Here is a 24,011-nt window from a genome sequence, read left to right as displayed (position 1 = left end):
TATATTGTATTAAACTGAGCAGAATTTAGATATTAATAATTACATGTATGTGTATACACACACATAATTATTGGCTCTTTTGCAAGTATATTTGTGCATGTCTGTGTACTTAATGCAGTTCTGTAAAAAAAAAAAAAAAAGAGATACTTCCAGACTTTAATGGAATAGCGATGTCAGTATGGTTATTCTTGCCAATAGTACATACCATAACACAGTTATGTCTTTTCATCTTATATGACTCTTTGTATTTGTCTGTCTTTATTTCTAAAAGAGTATTTTGTGGTTGTATTCACATGCTTCCTATGTGTTTTATGGTAGGTAGACTCCAATATATTTTATATAGTCTGTGGTTTTTATAACAGAATTGTTTTAATCTAGTCCAAGTATTTGGAGAAGATAATATTTAGAAGAATAATGATTTGGGGAATTTATTTTATATCCTACTTCATCATTTGGCTACTATGTTTTCAATTTGAGCTGAATCTCTAGGGTCTAGCTATCATGTTAACCTCAAAAATAGATAATTTTGTTTCCTCTTTGTTTATGTTTATGGCTTCATTTCTGAAACAATCCTGTATTCCCTACTTATTTTTTCTAACCATATCTGTTTTTTCTATTGGCTTGTCTGAGAGACCTTTTTAAAATTCTCCTGTGGTATGATAAATTCGATTCCAGCCTCTCATTTTGGTTCTTATTGAATATTTATGTTTCAATCATGTTTCTTCTAAGTAACATACTGTTGGATTCTGCTTTCTAATCAATTTGGCTATATTCCATTTTATGATAAGTCCATCAAACTCACAGTTATAATTCTGAATTGGGCATTTACTGTTCTCACATCCACTAATTTTTTCCTTTCTATGTTTGTTTGTTTCTTCCCCCTCTTCCTTTTTGTCTTCCTCTTTCCAATGATTCAGAATAGTCTATTTCAGTGATCCTCAAACTTTTTAAATAGGGGACCAGTTCACTGTCCCTCAGAGTGTGGGAGGGCTGGACTATAGTAAAAACAAAAACTCACATGTCTCTGCCCCTCAGCCCATTTGCCATAACTGGGCGGTCCCATAAACATCCCCAGGGCAGCATGTGGCCCACAGGCCATAATTTGAAAACCTCTGGTATTTCTTCCCTCCCCTTTTGTCTCTTCCTTTGAGTACTCCTTTCCCCACATTCTTTTCTTCCTTTTCGGAACCAGATAGAATAAAACCCTCTTATTTATATGTTACTTCACTTACTCTGTAATCCTTAGAAATAGTGAAGTCATTCTTTTTTCCCAACATATGAGCCTGTAAATACTTCATCACCATTTAGCCCTTTCCAATCAATCGCTCAATTGAATTTACCATTCTATATTTTTAGTTTACTGTGTTTACATTTTAAGATTCTAATCAACTGTGGCCTTTTCACTTGAACGTTCTCTTTTGTTACCAAAATTCCATTTTTTCCCTCATTTAGGATTTTTCTGTTTTTCAAGGTGTTATTCTTGGATATAAATCCTTATCTTTTTGCTTTGGAATGTAATTCAAGATTTTTTCATTTATATGTAGGTGCCGCAGAGTCATTGCATAATCACAATCTTAACTGTAGCTCTTTGGTAAAGGAACTCTTTTTGACTCTAATATTTTTTCTTGGCTTGGAAACAATTAATTTTGGCTTATGACACTTATGGGACTTTTTAGCTTGAGATTTCTTTGAGGATATAATGCATCCTTTTTTTTTATTTCCATTTTGTCCTCTTGTTCTAATAGATTTGAGAAGTTTTCTTTTATGATTTATCAAAGTATGGTATCCAGGTTTTTTGCTTGGTGAAAGTTTTTAGGGCATTTAATCATTCTTTTAATGATTTAATGTTTATTTCCTCTTGATCTATTTTGATTTTGATAGAGGATACTTTACATTTTACATTTTCTTCTATTTTTCAATCTTTTGACTCCATTCTGTTTTTTGTTTATTGATTTATGGAGTCATTGAATTCTCATTTCTCAATTCTGTTTTTTTTAGGGACTGCAATTTTTGCAAAGTTTTTTTACTTTCTTTTCCAAGATATGTATTCTCCTTCCATTTTTCTCTCTCTTGTTTTCTATTTAGATTTCATCACTTACTTCATTTTCCTCTATCCCCCTTTTTTTTAGTCCCTTTCACAATACCATTTTTTTTCTTTGAGATTCTGCTTTCAGTTGATGGAAAACAGCTTCTTCTAGGTTTGCTTCTTGGGTTTCTCTTAACTTATAGTATTTCTTTACTCTTATTTCTAGTTTCTTAATTCTAGACCTATTTCTAGGTCTTACATTGTGGCTTTGTGCTAGTTTTCATACCTTCCATTACATGTGGATAGTTTTGCTATCAAATCAGTATTTGCTATCAAACTGTACATACCCTTTGATCCAGCAGAGTTAATACTAGGCTTGTATCCCAAAGAGTCATAAAGTGCATGTGCAAAAATGTTTGTATTAGCCCTTTTTGTAGTGGCAAGGAACTGGAAACTGAATAGATGTCTATCAATTAGAGAATATCAGAATAAGTTATGGTAAATGAATATTATGAATATTATTGTTATAAGAAACAATCAGCAGATGATGATTATTATTATTATGGGGTGAGCAGAACCCCAGGAGATCAATGTACACAACAACAAGAAGATTATATTATGAGCAATTCTGATGGACATGGCTCTTTTCAACAGTGAGATGATTGAGGCCAGTTGCATTGATCTTGTGAGGAAGAGAGCCATCTACACCCGGAGTGGACTGTGGGAACTGAGTATGAATTACAACATAGCATTTTCACTCTTTTTGTTGTTGCTCACTTGCATTTTGTTTTCTTTTTCATTTTTTTCCTTTTTGATCTGATTTTACATGTGCAGCACAATAACTATATAAATATCTATACATATATTGGATTTAACATATATATTTTAACATGTTTAACATATATTAGATTACTTGCCATTTAGGGAAGGGGATGGGGAAGGGAGGGAAAATTTGGAACACAAGATTTTGCAAGGGTCAATGTTGAAAAATTATCCATGCATATATTTTGAAAATAAAAAGTTTTAATAAAAAATTGAATTCAGATCCTCAAGTTCCAGACCTAATGTTTTTATCTTTGTGGTACTGCCACCATTAACATAATTTTACAAATTAAAAAAAACCTCTGAGATTCAAAGAAATTAATTGATGGACTTTCCAACTTTCCATGTATAACTGGACAAAGAAAGGCCATTAATTCTCATTTCAAGACCAATTGCATAATAGTATTATCTCCCTTCCAACCTGTGTCTTGGTGAAAGAATAGTCTTCATGGTATAAATGAGTTATCACTCACCAGTATACAGTCTATTAGATTTGGGATCTGTTTGAACATGTAGCCCTTTCCTGAATTCTCTCTCTTGAGCATTATGGCAATCTTTACTGTGGCACTGAGGAAACTACTTTTCAGGACTTCATCCTAATCCATCCAAAAGACCAAAAAAAAAAAAAAAAAGTCAAACCTCTGATGTTCCTACAAATATTGGAATTCTAAAAACAGATAATTCAATGATCCTGGGTAATGCTATTAAACAACCATTTTAAGGGGATAATACTAAGTTTTCTAGAGCAGTGGTATCTAAAGTAGGGGCAGTATAGAACAACTCCAAATTGGTCATCAAGTAATTCAAGCATGAAAAGTTGGTTCAAATCCTATTTCCAACATCCCACATCTATATTTTACCCAATAAGATCTATATTTCTCTATTCAGTCCCCAGTTTTCTCCTTCTGCCTCCTCCTAACCCCACACCTCAACTGTATAAGATCTCAGCTTTCCCTCTTCTGTTTTAGATGTAAGCCTATAGCGTTATAGACTCAGATTCAGAGCCAGAAGGGACCTTAAATAATCAATATTGAAGGGATTAATGAAAAATAAACATTTTTCTCTTGTGGTTTTCCCCTTTTTGTTATGATTTTTCTCTCCAAACATGATTCATAATATGTAATAAAATGAATGTACATCTATAACCCAAGTTTGATTCAGGGGCCCATAGAGTGAATAAGAGCCTTGATTGCCCTTCCTCAAGCCTAACATCTTTGATGTGACAAAGTGAGTTTCACTGGATGAGCAGGAATGGGTATTGCAATATGCATTATCAATCTCATTACATATTTTCCTTTTAAACCTGTCCCACTTCCATATATCTCTGTGTCAGTAAGAAAACTATCATCCAGTTACCCTACTGTCATCCTTGACTTCTCACTTTCATTCACTTTATCAAGTGGTTACTAACTCTTGATATTTTCATCTCCACAATCTCTTAAATCCATCCCCATCTCTCCATTGCCATGGCCACTATCCCACTTCAGACTCTTATAACTTCTCCTGGACTATTACAATTGCCTCCTAATTGCTTTCTCTTCCTTAAGTCTTTCTCCACTTCATTTCATCCTCACAAACTTGATAATATGATTTTCCTTCAGCTTATCTGTGTCACTTTCCTCCTCAATAACTTTTAGTTTCCTGTTGATTCTATGATCGATTGTAAACTATTCTGTTTGACTCTTACAGCCTTTCACAGCATTTTCCCAATCTGCTTTTCCAGCCTTACTGTACATTGATTTCCCTTTTTGCATTGGCTGCTTCTTTCCTTCATACAAAATTGGAAATTAACGTATCATCCAATCCACTAAGTAGAATCACATAAAGGATAAATAATTGACTTAATTTCGAAACTTTCTGTAGAGTCGAAGATAGAAAACAATTCATATTTGCTTGTTGTTTTTGCATTGTGATGGTAAATATCATTCCTAGACAAATATAACTCCCATTGAAAAGAGATGCTTATTAGTGGTTTTGACCCATTACTTGATTCTTGTGTTGTGTATAATAAAAGTTTATCATTTAAAATTAGTCAAACCTCTGATGTTCCTACAATTATTGGAATTCTAAAAACAGATAATTCAATGATCCTGGGTAATGCTATTAAACAACCATTTTAAGGGGATAATACCAAGTTTTCTAGAGCAGTGGCATCTAAAGTAGGGGCAGTATAGAACAACTCCAAATTGGTCATCAAGTAATTTGAGATGAAAAGATGGTTCAAATCCTATTTCCAACATCCCACATCTATCTTTTACCCAATAAGATCTATATTTCTCTATTCAGTCCCCAGTTTTCTCCTTCTGCCTCCTCCTAACCCCACACCTCAACTAATTATAAAGTTACATTGGTCCAATTAAATGAATGTTAATTTCCAATAAATTAGTATTATTTTCAAATTTGCTCTCTTCCCAGGTGGAGTACTGATTTCTTTAAAAATGATGAAGCATGTCAAATCATATTACTCTTACAAAAATTTTATCATTACTGACCATATTAAAAAGTTTTTTTTTACCAATAATAAGTAAAATTAAGATATTAAATATGTCTCATCTTTTTTATTTCTTTTTTTGTGTACATTTCATTTTAAAGTAGTATGTTACGACCCAGGGTCCTCTGATATCATTGGTAGAGGGAACTCCCAGATGAAAAAACTTCCTCTGTCAGAGCAGTTATAGACACACCTTTTATGCAGCTTACAGTCTCAAAGAATTGTCTGAGCTCTGAGAATTCAATGACTTTTTTCCCACATCACACTGAATAATATCCAGGATGTGTCAGAAATGAAATCAATTCTATTTACCATGCCCACATTGTTTCTCATTGTGTTAAGTAACTTTTGAATAAATAAATGTGCAAGTATTATGAGTGAATATCCAAAAATATTATGGGTCTGATAAGGGTGCATAATCAAAACATTTGAATGTGCAGTGGTAGTGGAGGAGGAGGAATGCAGTTTGTAAAAGCTCACCTCTCAGAAGTGCTATAAGAATCCTAGAAAGATAAAAATGTATTCCTACACAGATAATAAAGTTATATTTGTGGTGATGATGCTCACAGAATCTCATAACTGGGAAGGAATACAGAGTGGATCCAATATGTATTCAAACAGAATTCCCCTCTACATCATTCCCAGCAAGTGGCCGTTCATTTTTCACTCATGTCATGACCATACCTTTCATTTTGATCTCATGGTCCCAGATTTCAGGAATACCTTCTCACTTCTCTGCTTATTCAAATTCTATCTATTCTTCAAGGACCAGCTAAAATGCCATCTCTTCCATGAATAACAATGCCTTTAAGTTACATTTTCATGAAACTTTAAGCTTTTCAAAAAGCTTTCCCAACAACCCTTAGAGAAAAATAATGAGGATATTATTTCTCCAGTTTTATACATGAGGAAACTGAGGCACAGAGAAGTGAAGTCACTTGGCTAAAGTTACATAACTAATGACTTTCACAACTAGGCCTTAAACTCTGATCTTCTAACTACAGGACTGCCTGACCAGGTCCCCCCATCCTGGAGTAACAGAATGACTGATCAGTCCCTTTTCTGAATTCTTACAGCACTTACTGCTGGTACTGTTTGTGTTGACACTAAGTTCTATAGAGTTGTATATGATTTTATAAGTGTTTCATTATTCAGTGTCTGTCTCCTTACATAGATATGAAAGCCCCTAGAGTAGGGACAACAGGTTCCCAAAGGCATAAGAACACAAGGCTGAATATATATGTGTATACACATGTAGTATATTATATATTATAATACAATGCATAATATTTTATATATGTAATGTATATTACATATGTATAAGTATGATATATGTGTGTATGTATGTATATATATATGTGTGTGTGTGTGTGTGTGTGTGTGTGTGTGTACGTATATGCCCTTTAAAGGCTCTAAGAAAACTCCATAGGAAGCTCTGCAAACTGAGTTTCTCCCTTCAAGGAGCTTCTTATTTAAGAGGTAGTTAAGGAACAATGGAAAGCTCATTGGTCTTGGAGTCAGAAGTCTTGGATTGAGGCAGCTATAAGGCACAATGAATAGAACACCTGAGACCCAAGTGGAAATCTGGCTTCAGATACTTATCAGCTATGTGACCCTGGGTAAGTCACTTAACCCAATCTGCCTCAGTTTCCTCATCTGTAAAATGAGCTGAAGAAAGAAATGGCAAACCTCTCCACTATCTCTGCTATGAAAACCCCCAGTGGGGCCACAAAGAGTCAGACAGGATTTAGACAACTGAACTGAAGCAATAATCTGACCCTCGATAGCTGGAGGAGCATGAGCAAGTCAGTGGCCCTCTCAGAACCTCATTACTTCCATCTTGATAATCACAGTCCTTGTCACATGATTGTTGTGCATAATGATCATAGAAATACTTAATAATGAAATATGGAAGCCATTATGAACCCTAAGCCACAAATCTTCAAAGTCTGTATCAAGCCCCTACACGGTTAGCTATCCAGGGCTGCTTTTCACAAGGATCCCCAGTGGTTGCTCTGGCTGATAGGTGGGGATGGGAAGGAAGGGAGACTGGGGTATTTGCTGGCCCAAAGAATAAGACAGAGAAGCCTACATATTTGCTGTAGTTGAAGTAATACACCATCTTGGACATGATTTTGTCTACCCACGGGAGGCTGCTATTCTTGGCATGGATGGCCATCTGCCCGTAGCATAGGAGGGCTGTACTGCTTGCCCACTTCCAATAAATGTCATGCATGACCTGCCATGAAGGAGAAGACAAAGAACTGTCAGGTAGCAAAGAGAGGGTCTAACTGGGAATCAGGGAACCTTTCTGTCTTCCTCTGTCTCTCTCTGTGTCTCTGTCTCTGTCTCTTTGTGTGTGTCTTTCTCTTTCTCTCTCGCCTCCCTCCCTCTCTGTCTCTTTCTGTCTCTGTCTCTCTGTATCTGTGTGTGTGTGTGTGTCTCTGTCCTTGTTCTCTCTCTCTCTGTCTTTCTTTCTGTCTCTTTGTTTTTATCCCTATCTTCTATCTCTCTCACCTCTTTTCTCCTTTTCTCTAACTCTTTCTCCTCATCCATTGCCCACTTTTTTGTCCATCTCTTTCTCTGTGCCCCTATCCTCCTTTGTGATCCTCTTTGTCTATCTCTATCTCTTAATTGCTCTGTCTTTAGTAATGGATAGATTAGGAACAATTCCACCTGCTGTTGCCTTCATATGGCTACATATATTCAATTTATTTAAAGAAATATTTCTTAAGTACTTATTCTGTTCAAGAAATAAAATAGGGTTTCCTAATGGCTAAAGAGTTGGCCCCTTGATCCATTTCTCTCTACTTAGCTAGCTCAGCTACATGGCAAACACAGATTGTTGCCAGCTCTATGCCCAAAACCTTCTGATTCTCCTCACTTCTCAAGTTGCTTTGCATCAATGTGTCTATATACATGTTGTATCTCCCAAGTAGAATGCAAGCTCCTTGAAGGTAAGGGTTATTTAATTGTGGTTTTATATCCCTAGTGCATAGCACAGAGCTCTATGTGGAATAATTGCTTAGTAATAGTGTTGAATTGAATTGAATTGATACAACTGTCAGTTTATAATCTTCTGACTTGACCTTCTCAAACTGAAGGTCAGACTGTGTTTGGTGAGGCCCTGAAGGAAAAGAGGTAGAAAAGACATCCAATAAATATTTATTAACCACTACAAATCAAAATCTCTAATTTTCTTCAGAACTTTAAGATTTTCAAATACTTTTATACTCATTATCTCATGATTGTCACAGTATCCATTAGGTCAACAGATTAGGTCAACAGAGCCAGAATTATCATTCCTTTTTTTCTGATGAATAAACTGAAGCTCAAAGAGGTGACATGGAAAGGTGACATAGAAAATTCCTGGTAGATCCCAGAAAAAAATAGCCTGTCTCATCACCCAGAATCCTATAATCCCACATAATTACCTTAAGGGATCTCTTCCACTTTCCCCTTCCCTACTATGTCTTTCACTATCTCTTTAATGTATCCCCCACTCTACCAAGGAATATTGGGAGAGAGACTAAGCCAAGCCAAGTCCCAAAGTACTGTCTGCAGATAACATTACCTTGGAAGCAACAGATTTTCGGCCAAATGTCATTATTCTTTTTTGACCAAATTGCTCCAGTACGGCCCAGGCTACTTCCCAGTGACTGGATGATGCCAGCCCAACAGCTAGTGCTATGCCCTGTCGAAACATAAAAATGTGGATTAATTTTAGAACATGTCGTCTCTCCCTCTCCCTCCTCAGAAGTCCCAGAAATTCTTCTCCATGTTCTCTGTAATACTAAGTATAATACCTTCACCCATATTTCACTGAGTTGGATGGGCTTCTTAAAGGAAATCTTATGAAACTGCATGCTTCCTAGTGGAGGAAATCTTAATTAGCTGGGATAATTTTAGTGTGACACTACATACCCACCTAAAGGAGAAAGTTTGAAAATTTCAGACAAGTAGTTAGATCCTGAGAATGAACCTGAATTTGCAATCCAGAAATCAGCCATCAGAGCAGCCAATACACAGGGGAGCTGGTTTCTCAGAGTGTCCTTTGATTTCCAGCACTTGAAACCCCAGAAATTGCTGAGTATAGATTTCTTCTCAGTAAAATCATTCCTCAATCTTGGATAAGTTTGGCTTTATTCTCCCTCTCCCAATTGAAAAAGTTCTTTATTGCTGAGTTGTAATCTGTATAAATTCCCCAACTTTTGTTCATTGTCTTGATTGAAAGAATGGGTTTACTCACAATGCATGTCCATCTTTGATATAACCCAGTGTTTGAGTAGGAGGGAACTAAGCTGGTGATATTAGTCCATTACCCATTTCTCTTAAGAGCAATAAAGGAGTTGTCTTTTATGCTGAACCTATTATGCCTTCAGGCTTACAGATATTTGAAAAAGAGATTAGCAAGAGAAGGAGCAAAAAACAAGCCAGAGCCTCCTTCTGCTCATCACAAAGACAGAAATCACGGCTCCCTTGAAGTGGGGTAGGCCAGATTCCAAGTCATATACCAATCAATACCACATGTGAACTAAGTTATCTTTTATGTATTTGGTCACCAACCAAATATGTACTTTATGGAAGTAGAATAATGATGATATATTCATATTTATAACGTACTTTAAGGCTTTATGTAGTATTTTTCCTCAGGACACTGTGAGAAAGGATAGAGCAAATATTATCCTGTTTTTGTAGATGAAGAAGCTTAGGTTCAGAGAGGACTAGCCTGTAGTCCAGTTAATGAATATTTGAGTTAGGATTCAGATTTAGTGTAGTATTCTCTAGTATGGAATAGCATAGTGCAATATAGTGAAAAACAACTGGGAACCTAGTTAAAGTTCAGGGAATTCCAAGTTTAAATTTGATAACTATATAGAAAAATTATTGAATTTTTCAGGGTCACTTAATCTTACTCATCTATAAAATACAGATGATAACAGCTTATTAATGAGATTCAAATTATATAAGATATATCAGTTATTATGTTATAATATTAGTTATTGTGATTGTTATTCCCATATCACTTATCTCCAAGTCTATCACATAGCCTCTAAGAAACATGAATAATTTTCACTTTGAAGTGTAGTTCTCACAACAAATCTATGAGGAAGGCAAAACAGATTTTATGTCCATTTTATAGAGATAAGAAAATTGAGTTTGAGATATAGTGATTTGCCCAAGATCACATAGATAATAAGTGGCAGCCCTAAGGAATCTCAGGTCAAGGCATATCCTGGGCCTTGAGACCAGCTCTAAATATGGCCCAACCTTAAGTGGGACCATGCATTGGTGACTGAGTGCTCAACATAATTTGTCCCAAAAGACAGTTACCAAAGGAGAATTTTCTGAAATTAAAAGGATGCTTATTTATTTTTTTCTTTATTGATGTTTTTGTTTTTGCATAATATTTTTATTGCATCCTTTCCCTATTTCTTACCCAGCAAACTATTCCTTATAATAAAGGGAGGAACAATTCTGAAAAACCAACCCACATATCTACCTCATTTATGTGTGCAACATTTCATAGCAACCACCTCTACAATGAACAAAGGTGCTTGCATTTGTTTTCTTAAAATCACATTTAGAAGCTCTCCTTATTGCTCTCTGTATGTTGCCCCCATGGCAGCTACCTCCCTTATTTCCTCTGGTCCCATCTCTGATCTTAGACGCTGCTGTAACTCACCTCTCGTTGGCAGGCTACCTGGTGAGACATCTCTAGGAGAGCAATGAGGTACATCTTTACGTTCACCTTCTCTAAGGATTCTCTGAGGATCAATCCATAACAGTAAAAGAGAAATTTCTAGACATTCAAGGAGGGGGAAAAGAGAGGTAAGAAGATTCTCTTAGCTAAGATGCAGGACAATGAGCAGCCCTGTTCTGGTCCCAACCTCTGTGAGCAAGGAGGAAGGCTGAGAGGACAATGGAGACAAAATTGAACTAGAGTACTAGCCCCCTAAGTCTCTTTCATTGTTTCCCTGTATACCCCATTCTATCCTCATCCCGGTGGGTCTCATAGGAATACAGAACCAGTTGTTGACAGAGATAAGGGAAAGAACATTCTAGGCAAGGGGGAAATAGCCAGTGAAAAGGCAAGGTAGTAGAAGATAAAGAATCCTGTAGGAGCAATAATAAAAAAGGCCACTGGGGCTGGATCTTAGACTAAAGGAGAGTAAAGCATAAGACTAGATACCTGGCAATATCTATTCATAGATACCTGGGCTAATTGAACTGATCTGGAGGTTATATTCCTTTGTATTATTAATATCACACCTGGTGGTTAATCTACTTGTATTTATGGTCTTAAATGAATTTCCTTGCTTTTGAGATGTTTCTTTGATAATATTAGTTTCTTTCCTTTGTATCCCCCTATTACTCACTTTCTAACTCCTTCCTCTTTCACTGCAATTTCCCTGGATGCTGAATTTCAAAGCTATCTCAAACTTCTCCTATGCTGGGTAATGCATATTTCACCAGCCTGTCTTTGCCCCAGGCTCCCAAGTGACTTCTTAGAAAATAAAACTCTTACTTGATGAATTAGTTTCCTTTTTCTTATGTTTAATGGAATGTTATACATTCACACTCCTGACCAAGTTTTCTCCCTCAGTTTTCAAAATGAGTTCTTTTGCACCCCAGAATAATGTTGTACTGCAGACCCAGACAGATCAAGTTTGTGACTTCTGATTTGTGGTAAAGTTGAGTTTTTTAAAAAAAGAGAGAAATATGGGCAAAATTAAGTTCTATTGCAAAACTACAAGCTTTTGTCTCAGCTTGTTCAGTCAGTTCTGCCAGCAAGTGGTGGCCAGTAGGGAAGAAAGTATTAGTTGAGTGCAACAGGAATTGGGAATTAGCCTTCTCTGCTGTTAGTTCATTTTATTGTCACCTCCTTAGGGCTCTTGATGTCATAGACTTGGAGTCATCAAATATCACATTATATCTTGCACCTAGTTTCTATTTTGGAGAGATTTAAAAGACTGTGAGGACTGAAGGAAGTGTCTAATGCTCCGTCTTATTTGATCATGTGGTCCATAATTGAGCAGAATATTACAGGAAAGAAGTGATCCTAACAGTAGAAGTGAAAAGAAAATGCATGGAAGACAATTATTACAAAGATACAGAGACAAAAGATGGAGGGTTGAGTGCAAGGAAGAGCAAGAAGGCCAGTTGACTCAGGCAACATAATGCAAGATGATTAAGTAGTGTATAGTAATATTGGAAATCCAGATTAAGAAGGATTTTAAAAGCCAAGATTAACCTGGTGACAATATGAAGCTTTTAAAATTTATTAAATAGAATTAGTTAAATCTGTGTTTAAGAATAGCATTTTGGCAGCTCTGTGTTAGATGGATCAGAGTGAGAATAGACCTGAGCAGAGAAACTAATTAAGAGTCTATTTCAGTACTTTAGATGAGAGATGAGAAGGACCTAAACTAGGATGATCATTATATGAGTAGAGACAGGAGACAAATACAAGAAATGTTATGGAAGACGCAGCTATGCTTGACAAGTGACTGGCAATGTGGAATGAGGTCCAGTGAGAAATCAAAGACCATGTCAAAACTGTGAGCATGGGTAACTAACTAGAAGGATTGTGGTGTCTTTAACAAAAACAGGGAAGTTCAGAAGAGGGGTAGGTTTGGGGAGAATGAAAATACTTTAATTTTGGACATTGTTGCATCTGATATTCCTATGGGGCATACAGTTTGACATCTCTAATGTTTAATTGGAGATTAATAACAGGAAATCAGGAGAGAAACTAGTATTCAGCATATAGATTTGTGAGTCCTCTACCTAGGCAAAATCATTAAATTGGAATAAATGAAATCACTGATAGAGTAGATAGAAAGAAAATATTTAAGATGACCTAGAGCAGTGTCTTTTGGGGTACACCTCGATAGGAAACATAATATGAAAGATAAGCCAGCAAAGGAGACTGATGAATAGTCAAACAAGTTTAAGATCCAAGAGAAGCTAGTGCCATGATGATGCAGAGAAGAAGGAATGTGCCATAAGAAATAAAGATATAGTTTTCAGTAAGACCCTGAAAAGATGCAAAGTGAAATGAGCAGAACCAGAACAATTTATACTATAAAGTATAAGACTTAAGAACTTTGTTCTACCAGATAACCAACTTATTAGTCTTAAAATTTTGCTCAACCAAATAACCAACCATGATTCTAAAGAATTGATGAGAAAACATGGTTTACTTCATGACAAAGAAAGAATGGTCTAATATGCATAGTTTTTGGATGTTGGCCAATATGGACATTTGTTTTGCTTAATAATGTTTATATGATTTGAGCTTTCTTTCCTTCCCTTCCTTCCCTTCCTTCCTTCCCTTCCTTTCTTCCTTATTTTCCTTCTCTTCCTTCCTTCCCTTCCTTCCTTCCTTCCTTCCTTCCTCTTTTTCTCCCTTTCTTTTCTTTTTTCTTTCCCTTTCTCTTCCTTCTTTTCTTTATCTCTTTGTTCTTTCTTTCCTGTTTTTTTCTTCTTTCTTGTGAATGAGGAGAGATGGGAGAAATAAATGAATAAGTGAAAAGGAGAAAAAGATCAAGAGTGCTTCAACAGTGTCATATGCAGAGTTTGAGAAGGATAAGAAAAGTTTAGATTTAGCAATTGAGAGGTCATTAGTAAATATCCACACACACATGTGAATAATAACCAACAATTATGGAGGGCTCCAGATTTACATAGTGCTTTCCTTTCAAACATCCTGTGAGGTAGGGAGTGTGTGAATCATTATCCCCATTTTGATTCTGATGAAACTGAGACTCAGAGAAATCAATTTCATTTTCCCTAAATTGACAGAGCTGTTACCTTAGGCCTTCTGATTTTAAAATAATGCTATCTCTCTTCCTATCTGTGTGCTTTTGCCCAACTGATTTTGCCCATGTAGAATGAGTTTCTTTCTCCCCTCTATTTATTTAAATCCAATGAATGTTCATGACTCCAAGTTTGTTTTTCCCAAAGAAACTTTCCTAGGTTGTACCTGCCCTTGATGATACTCTGTATTGATCATTTCTGTAACTTACAATGCATGTCACATCATGGAACAGGACACATCATGTCCTGCCCTTTTATTGTTCTCTCCTTATTTTTCTCTGTGTGCATTGTTTCCCTAGATAAACTGGTAATTTCTTTGAGAGCAGGACTCTGGCCTTCTACTTCCCCAAGCTTTCTTCTTAAGTTCTTTTGCCTTACAATCCCTCCATTTCCTAAAATAGGGCAAAGGCCAGGCATGCAGGAAACTCTTAAGACTTGATGGTTGATTAGACCTCCAACCCTATCACTTACCTTATCCAGGAAATTTGTAGGTTCTGTCATTGTGGAAATGAGATCCTGGAGACAAGTGTCAAATGATTTTAATGAGATGAACTCAGATTCTACCTGCAGGCCAAACACATGCTTAAAAATAATAATAATAATAATAATAATAATAAATAATGATGATTATGATGATGATGATAACTAGCATTTATATACACTAGTTCTATGTGGCACTTGCAAAATGTTTCAGGTATGTTATCTTCTTGGAATTTCACAAGTATGAGAATTAGGAGCTATTGTTATACATATGAGGAAAAAGAGTCTGACACAGACTAACTTACTTGCCCAGGGTCACACAATCAGTAAATGTTTGAAATAGGATTTGAACTCATGGGTTCAGGACCAGGGATCTGTCCATTATTCCATCTATCCAGATACCTTTTAAGGAAGTACTATAGAGTCTTAGCCTATCACCAGGACTCTCTGGAGACCAGGCAAAGTCAAACTGCCTGTCTCAAGTTATCTCCTTCTCCATTAAAGTGCTTATTTTGTCTCCTTTTTGTTTATTATTCATTTAGCCATTTCCAGTCCAATGTTTGATTCTTCATGACCCTTTGGGGGTTTTCTTGGCAAAGATACTGGAATGGTTTTCTATTTCTTTCTGCAGCTCATCTTACAGAAAAGGAAATTGAAGTCACCAGGGTTAAGTGACTTGCCCAGGATCACACAGCTAGTATGTGTCTGCTGCCAGGTCTTCCTGACTCTAGGTTTGGTACTTTATCTGCTATGCCACCTAGCTGCCCAAAGCATAACTTTAGTTCCCAAAAACTATAGGTATGAGACCTGAAAAGGACATGAGAAACATCATCTAGCCCAATATCTAAATTTTTTTAAGGGAGAGGAAACTGAGGTGTAAAAAAGAGAAGTAACTTGCCTAAAAATCATAGACATACCTAATCTAGGATTCTGATTCCTAAGTCCATGCATCACTTGCTGTGCCTGAAATATAGTAGGCATTCTCGAGTTGGATGAGTTGGTATTGTCATACCCCATCCACTCACCCTCATGATTCTTATTCAGTTCCAGGAGACAGCTAAGTCCCTGCCAGCCCACATAAACCATTAACTCCCTTATGCCTGCTATTTCCCTGTGCAGTTCTTTTACCCTAATACACAAGATAGATAATACACTATATGACTTGATCTAAAAAGATATTGATGGGTAAGAACATCAGGTTCAATTTTTAAAGGATGAGTGTAAAGTCTTAAATCTAGATCCAAAATATCATTTCCACAGGTAGAAGATAAGAGAGGAATATTAAAATAAGAAAACCAAGCTAGGAACTTTAGTGCAAGTCAATACTGAAATATGGCAATGGAAAGAATTAATGCAATCTTGACCCATATTAAGCAATGCATTGTTTAAGATAGACCCTGGAATACCACATCTCAGAGAATAAGAGAACTTTTGAATTGAAAGTATTATCTAGTCCAACCTATATCTGAAAAAAATCTCATTAAAAGATTCTTCTCTGGACCATTATCAGCAAATCAAACTCTTTCTCAGATCATACTGGTATTTCAGATGTGGAATGAATAGGGCAAAGTATAATCGAACTTCCACCTCCTTATCTCAGGAAACTATTCTTATCCCTCAAGTCAAGATCATATTTGCTCTTTTGGCTAGCATGACATACTGCTGGTTTATATAGTCAGCAAATACAAACAAAAAATTTTACTTTATTAGCCGGCAGCACAGAGGGAATGAATCTGTCCAATTTACCAAGATTGATCCCTGAATGACAGTCACAAACTATGCTGCTACACACAGACTCATATGTCTTTCCACTTGGAGCTAAGAGCTTGTCTTTCACTGTCATAATCTTCAAAAATTCAAGGCCAATTCCATGCTATAATGAGACATTAGAGAAAGACTTTAGTATAGGCTTGAGGAGAACATGGTCTAGAGGGAAAATCAATGGCTGGGGATATATCTTGGCTCTACCATTTACTAGCTGTATGTTCTTAAGCAAGTCCCTTAATTTCCAACCCCAATTTCTTCGTCTGTGAAATAGGGACAATAATACTATACTACTTACAGCACAGGTTTAAGATATGACTTGTATATCTTAATGGTCTATATAAGTTCTTATTATCATCTATAAAATAAGACAAATAATATTGTATTTCCATACAATTTCCATACAAGCTTAAATTAGACAGCCTTATGAGTTTCTTTCTTCCTTCATTTTGTGAATTGACAGAAGATTATCCCTTTGAGGATTATCCACAAAGTGACTGTACTTCATGAATATAGATAATTGAGCTCTCTTATGCTAAAATTGCTTTTTTTTCTATTTCTTTTCTATGCATTTTATTTGTTTCCCACGTATCTGTAAACATTCTATTTAGCACCAAGAGAAGGAAATCCTGCCTCACTTTTGGTTTTGCAGCCTAACATTTGGGGAGAGGGATGTCTAGAGCTATAATTTCATTGGTTATTAGAACCAATAGAATTGAGGAAATTCCTTCTACCAGTGCAAACTAGAAATCTTCCTGCAATTTAAAGCCTTAGAGAATGGCATGAGGCATTACAAGTTTAAGGGATTTGTCAAAGATTACATAGACAGTGTACATCAGAATGACATTTGAACCCAGGTTTTCTTGAATTTGAAGCCGAGCCTAAGATCAACTCTCCATCCACTAACTCACATTGTCTCTCATCTGAAACAGAGAAGAATTTAATAAATGATTGAATTGTCCTCTGAAGACAAGATCAAGTTCCATCTGCGGCTGAAACAGTCAGAGGCAAATTGTAGAATTTTCACATTGGAAGGTACTCAGAGGTCATTTAATTGTACAACCTCATCATTTTGCAGATGACAAAACAGTGACAAAGATTATGAGAAATGACTTACCTAGCAGAAAATATGAGTCAGCATTCAAACACAACTCTCTGAGCTTCTTCCCCTATACCATGTTCTATTCTTAATTTGCCAAGCTGAGGAGAATTACTGAGTTGTCCTTCGGTTTAACTACAACTTATTTATCTCCTAAATAACAAGAATATCAGTTTGACCATGGCTCAGTTCCTATGGTTATTATCAACTTGTTAGTGACTGGACAATGATCATATCTCAATTGTACCAACAGTTATATTAACTTTGGTACAGTCTAAAATAATGTGGTAGCCACCTGTGTTCCCTTTCCCACCATTTGACCATAATGATTATAGAAGTCAATAGAGGATCATTTTGGCTTCATAATCACCAAGACCAAAAAATAAATTGTTGTTTCATCATGTCCAACTCTTTGTCAGACCGTGCACCAATACTATCCATGGAGTTTTCTTGGAAATGATAGTGGAGTAGTTTGCCATTTCCTTTTCCAGAAACAACCAGAGGAAAATTGACTTGTCCCGGATAATATAGCTAATAAATTCTAATAAGTTAATAAGATCTTCTTGACTCCAAGTAGCTGCCTCATAAAAATAATTATCTACTTGTTAAGTTCTAATGATAAACTAGACTGGTCTTCATAGAGTTGACAGTTTTCACCTCACAGAGCTCTCTCCTGGACTCTCTTTTCTACTCCCATTATACTACTTCATTTGATGATCTCATCAGCTCCATGGATTTAATTACCATCTCTAATGGTGATTTTCAAATCTAACTTTCCTATTCTAAAATCTTTTCTGATCTCTAATCTAATATCTCCAACGGCCTTTCAGATTTCTTTACCTCAATATGTTCAAAATCAAAAGAACTATCTTTCCCCTTAAGTTCTTTGTATAGAATAGTGAACTGAATGCCAGGGCTAGACTCAAAAAGATGTGAGTTCAAATTCAGTCTCAGATCCTGGGCAGGTCACTTGGCCCCTATTTACCTTAGTTTTTTTTTTTTCATTTATAAAATGAGCTGCAGAAGGAAATAGTAAAACATTCCAGTATCTTTGCCAAGGGAACCCCAAATGGGCTCACAAAGAGTTGGACACGACTAAAAGACATTGACAATGAAACACTCTCTCTTCTCATATCTTCTCTATTACTGTAGAAGGCAAAAGCATCCTCCCAACTGCCTTGGGCTTACAGCTTAGGAGTCTCCTTGCCTCAAGTCTCTCTAGTGCATCCTCCATTCAGCCACTAAAGTGATTTTCCTAAATCTCCAGTCTGATCTCCTCCCTACTGCCCCCCAAATAACTCCAGTGGCTTCTTATTATCTCCAGCATCAGATACAAAAACCTTCTATTTGTTGCTTAAAGCCCTTCAGAAGCCAGTTCTCTCCTACCTTTTCAGGTATTCTCTGACTCATATTTTGATCTAGTGACATCTGGTTTCCTAGCCGTTTCACAAACAAGGCACTTCAAACCTTATTCTCATCAGAACTGGCTCAAAGAGGAAATAAAAAGCATACTCACTCTGGGTATAGAAATCTATCATCTCCTGAAGGAAAGTAGGAAAGGAAGGGCATACAAGAAAGGGGGAGGGTGGTAAAAAGAAAAGAGGACATATTAGGAGAGAGAATGTGGTCAGTAGCAAAACACTTTTCAGGAGGGACAGGGTAAAAGGAGAGAATAAAGGGTAAGAAATATGCTTAGCAATAGTCATTGTAAAAATACTTTTGAAGCAAGTTTCTCTGATAAACCCTATTTCAAAAATATAGAGGGAACTAGGTCAAATTTATTTTAAAAAAATAAGAACCATGTCCCAACTGATAAATGATCAAAGATATGATTTATGCCCAAAGTGCTATAAATTCATGTGTATGTTTTGACCTTACAATATCACTACTAGACATGAATACCAAAAGAGCTTTTAAAAAAGAAAAAAGGATCTATATGTACAAAAATATTTATATCACTTCTCAGGGCAAAAAAAAATTGAGAATTGAGAGGATGCCTATCAATTGGGCAATGTTTGAATAAACTGTGATATGTCATTGTGATGGAATATTATTGTTCTGTGAGAAATGATAAGCAGGATGCTCTCAGGAAAAAAAAAAAAACTTGGAAAGTCCTCCATGAATTCACGTAAAGTGAAATGCACTATATACAAAGTAATAGCAATGTTCTGGGATGACCAGTTATAAATCTCTTTGCTATTCTCAGTAGTACAATCATCCATAGCTACTCTGAAGGACTTATGATGAACAATCCTATCCATATCCAGAGAAGAAACTGATTGTTTCTGAATACAGATTGAAGCATTAAAATAAACCAAAAGGCTCATTTCTCAGTTCCAAGCCTTCTCTGGCTGTCCCCCATGCCTGAAATGTTTTTCCTACTCATTTCTGTCTCCTGGCTCCCCTGGCTTCCTTTAAGTCTCAGTTTAAATCATGTTTTCCTTAAGAAGCCTTTTCCAACCTTTCTTAATTCTAATATCTTCTGTCTTCTAACTATTTTCTATTTATCCTGTGTTTGCACATATTTCTTTGCTAGTTATCTCCCACTTTAGGCTATGAGCTCTTTCAGGGTAGGGACTTGTTTGTTTTGTTGTCATTTGTTTTTCTTCTTTTTATATTTACATAGTAGGTGTTTAATAAGTGTTCTCTGACTAAATGTTCACAGGCTCTTGCATGAATTGAGTTTGAGTGAGGCAGATTTGGCCAAAATCATCAGTCTCATTCCAAAGTCATAAAAGTCAGTGGCAAGATGGGAAACTAGCAGTGGCCTGGGATGCAGTGGATAACCTTGATATCTTCGATGTCTGATCAAGCTCTAAGCAACCCACAGCTCCTCAGTTAGCTGCCTTCATGGCCAACATAAATTGTTCTCACTTTCCATTCTGCAGGTGGAAGTCTTCACGTGATTGGCTAGACATCTCCCCAACTCACTGAAGGGTTAGAGGACTGTCAGTTATGTTCAACTTGGTTTATTCCATTTGGACAGGCATTTTATCAGGGTGTGACTATTACCTATGCCACAGCTTCTTAGAACCATAGATGAGAGTTAAGTGCTAGGTGAACACCAAAGGTTCATGAGCAGCCCCAAAGAAGGCTCAGCAATCTTCACACTAGAGGTACTAGTATTACTTGAACACATCCCATATGCATGTACAATAATATTGACCATGTATAATAATATTTATCATTTAGAAAATAATGTCTATCAGGAGTTTTACATGTAATACTTCATTGAATCCTCACAAACCTCTGTAGAACAAGTAGCACAGATATTATTATTATTTCTTCCATGCACATGGGAAAACTGAGGCTCAAAATGGTTCAGTGACCAGTTAAAAAATGTCAGCGTCAAGATTTCAACCCCCAGAAGACTGCTGATATAATATAATTTGAGGACATATAGGGTGAAAGGAGAGGGAGAATAGAATAAATGGGGGGAGGTACAGTTAGCAATAATAATTGCAAAAAAGAATTCTGAAGCAAATTGCTCTGATAGGGCCTCATTTCTCAGACATAAGGAACTGAGTCAAATTTATTTTTTTAAAAAGAGCCATGCCACAATTGATAAATGACCAAAAGATATGAATTATGCCCAAAGGGCTATAAAATCATGCATATTCTTTGACATTTACTACATATGAATCCAAAAAGAACCTATATATTTATACCAGCTTTTTTCTCAGGGCAAAAAAATTGGAAACTGAAGGGATGTCCATCATATGAGAAATGGCTGAATAATTTGTGGTATGTGATTATGATAGATATTATTGGTCTGTTGGAAATGATAAGCAGGATAGTCTCAGAAAAACCTGGAAAGTCCTCCATCAACTCAAGCGAAGTGAAAGGTACAGTGTGGAAAGTAATAGCAATAATGTGTGATTATCGGCTGTAAATGACTTTGCTATTCTTAGCAATACAATGATTCAAAACTACTCTGAAGGACTTATGATAAAAAAAAAAGTCCTATCCATACTCAAAGAAGGAACTGATTGTGTCTGAAGACAGATTGAAGCATACTCTCTCTGTTCCTCTTTTTTTTTTTAATTTTTCTTGATCATTTTTTTAAGAGAGGAAGATCTATATTTTTTTTTCACAGCATGACTTATAGAAATGTCTTGCTAATCACTTTCTTAATGAGGACTGGGGTGGAGATAAGGGAAAGAATCTGGAACTCAAAATTTTGAAAACAAATGTAAAAGTTGCTTTGAATGTAATGAGAAAAATTGAAATATTTTAAAAGAAGAGAAAATTGATCAAGCCATCAATAAACTCCCTAAGAAAAAAGCTCCAGGACCAGTTGGATTCACAAGTGAATTCTCTATCCTAGAGAATCAACTAAAAATTACTTAAAACAATTAATAACTTTAGCAGTTTCAGGATATAAAATAAATGCATGTAAATCATCCACATTTCTATATATCTCCAACAAATTCTAACAGCAAAAGATAGAAAGGAAAATTCCATTTAAAATTTTCTATATAAAATATTGGGGAGTCTGTTTGCTAAGACAAACCTAGGAACTATATGAACACAATTACAAAACACTTTTCACACAAAAAAGTCAGGTCTAAACAATTAGAAAAATATCAATTGTTCATGGATAGGGCAAGCTAATATAATTAAAAATAACAATTCTACCTAAATTAATTTACTTATCCAGTGCCATACCAATCAAAATAACAAAAATTATTTTATAGAGTTATATAAAATAATAACATAATTCATCTGAAAGAACAAAAGATCAAGAATATCAAGGAAACTAATTTTAAAATCCAAAGGAAGGTGGCCTACCCATACCAGACCTAAAATTGTTTTATAAAGTGGTAATCAGCAAAACCATTTGCTGATTCAAAACAGAGTGGTGGATCAGTGGAATGGATTAGGTGCACAAGACATAATATGTCAGTGACTATAATAATCTGCTGTTTGATAAACCCAAAGACTCCAGTTTCTGCGATAAGAACTTAATAATAGACAAAAATTGCTGGGAAAACTAGAAAACAGTATAGCAGAAATTAGAAATAGACCAAAATCTTACACCTACCAAGATAAGATTAAAATGGGTTTATGATTTAAACAGAGAAGGTGATACTAAGCAAATTAGAAGAGCAAATAATAGTTTAACTGACAGATCTTTGAAGCAGGAAGAAATTTATAACTAAACAAGCAATAGAAAACATTATGAGAGGCAAAATGAATAATTTTGATTATATTAAATTTAAAATTTTTGCACCAGAACACAATATAGCATTCTCACTCTCTCTTTTATTTGCTTGCATTTTCCCTCAGTTTTTCTTTTTCTTCCTTCTTGATCTTATTTTTTCTTGTACAACTAGATAACTGTATAAATGTGTATATACATATTGGATCTAACATGTATTTCAACATATTTAACATGTATTGGACTATTTGCCAGATAGGGGAGGAGGTGGGGGGAAGAAGGGGAAATTTTGCAACAAAAGGTTATGCAAGAGTCAATGTTGAAAAGTATCCATGCATATGCTCTGTAAATAAAAAATTTAATTAAAAAAATTTGCAACAACAAAACAAATGCAGCCAAGATTAGAATGCAATGTATACATATATTGTAGTTAATTTATATTTTAACATATTTAACATGTATTGGTCAACCTGCTATCTGGGGGAGGGGATGGAGAGAAGGAGGGGAAAAATTGGAACAAAAGGTTTGGCAGTGGTCAGTGCTGTAAAATTACCCATGCATATATCTTGTAAATAAAAAGCTATAATAATAAAAAAAATTTAGAATGCAAACAAATGAGAAATAAAATATATATCTATAGTCCTATTTTTAAAAAAAGTATTGGTTAGAGAAAAGCAAATTAAAACAATTTTGAGGTACTACCTTACACCTTTCATACTGGCTAAGATGATAGAAAAATAAATGATAAATATTGGAAGGGATGTGAGAAAACTGGGACACTAATGTACTGTTTGTGGAGTTGCAAAATGATTTAACCATTCTGAGGAACAATTTGGAACTCGACCCAAAGGGCTATTAAACTGCACATACCCCTTGATTCAGCAATACAACTATTAGATCTGTATCCAAAAGAGATCATAAAAAAGAGAAAAGGACCCATGTGTCAAAAATATTTATAGCAGCTCTTTTTGTGGTGGTAAGAAATTGGAAATCACATGATGAAATACTATTGTTCTATACAAAATGATAAACAAGCTGATCTCAGGAAAAACTGGAAAGACTTCTATGTATTGATGCTGAGTGAAGTGACCAGAACCAGGAGAATGTTGTACACAGTAACAGCATAGTGTGATGATAAACTATGATAAACTTAATTCTTTTCAGTAATACAGTGATCCAAGAGAATTGAAATAGATTTATGTTTTAAAATGCCATCCACATCCAGTAACAGAACTGTAGAGATTGAATGCAGATTGAAGCATATGTTTTTCATTTTTTTCTTTCTCATGTTTTTTTTCTTTTTGTTCCAATTTTCCTTTCACAATATGAGTAATATGGAAATATT

The 24,011-nt window shown here is 35.5% G+C and overlaps 1 protein-coding gene across 1 annotated transcript in view; it reads right to left on the bottom strand.

Annotated features, from left to right (window-relative positions):
- Positions 1-24,011, bottom strand: part of LOC141547998 (maestro heat-like repeat family member 5) — a 43,332-nt gene that overhangs the window by 5,525 nt on the left and 13,796 nt on the right. The window contains exons 4-8 of the mRNA XM_074276774.1: positions 14,634-14,726; positions 11,026-11,142; positions 8,914-9,033; positions 7,432-7,578; positions 3,322-3,444 (exon numbers count right to left, since the gene is read on the bottom strand). Coding sequence (XP_074132875.1) covers positions 3,322-3,444; positions 7,432-7,578; positions 8,914-9,033; positions 11,026-11,142; positions 14,634-14,726 — 600 coding nt within the window. The remainder of the gene's footprint in view (positions 1-3,321; positions 3,445-7,431; positions 7,579-8,913; positions 9,034-11,025; positions 11,143-14,633; positions 14,727-24,011) is intronic.

This window comes from Sminthopsis crassicaudata, chromosome 1 (assembly GCF_048593235.1).
Source record: "Sminthopsis crassicaudata isolate SCR6 chromosome 1, ASM4859323v1, whole genome shotgun sequence".
Classification (NCBI taxonomy): Eukaryota; Metazoa; Chordata; class Mammalia; order Dasyuromorphia; family Dasyuridae; genus Sminthopsis; species Sminthopsis crassicaudata.
The sequence above is the reverse complement of the archived record's forward strand: the minus strand, read 5'-3'. Positions and strand labels throughout refer to the sequence as shown.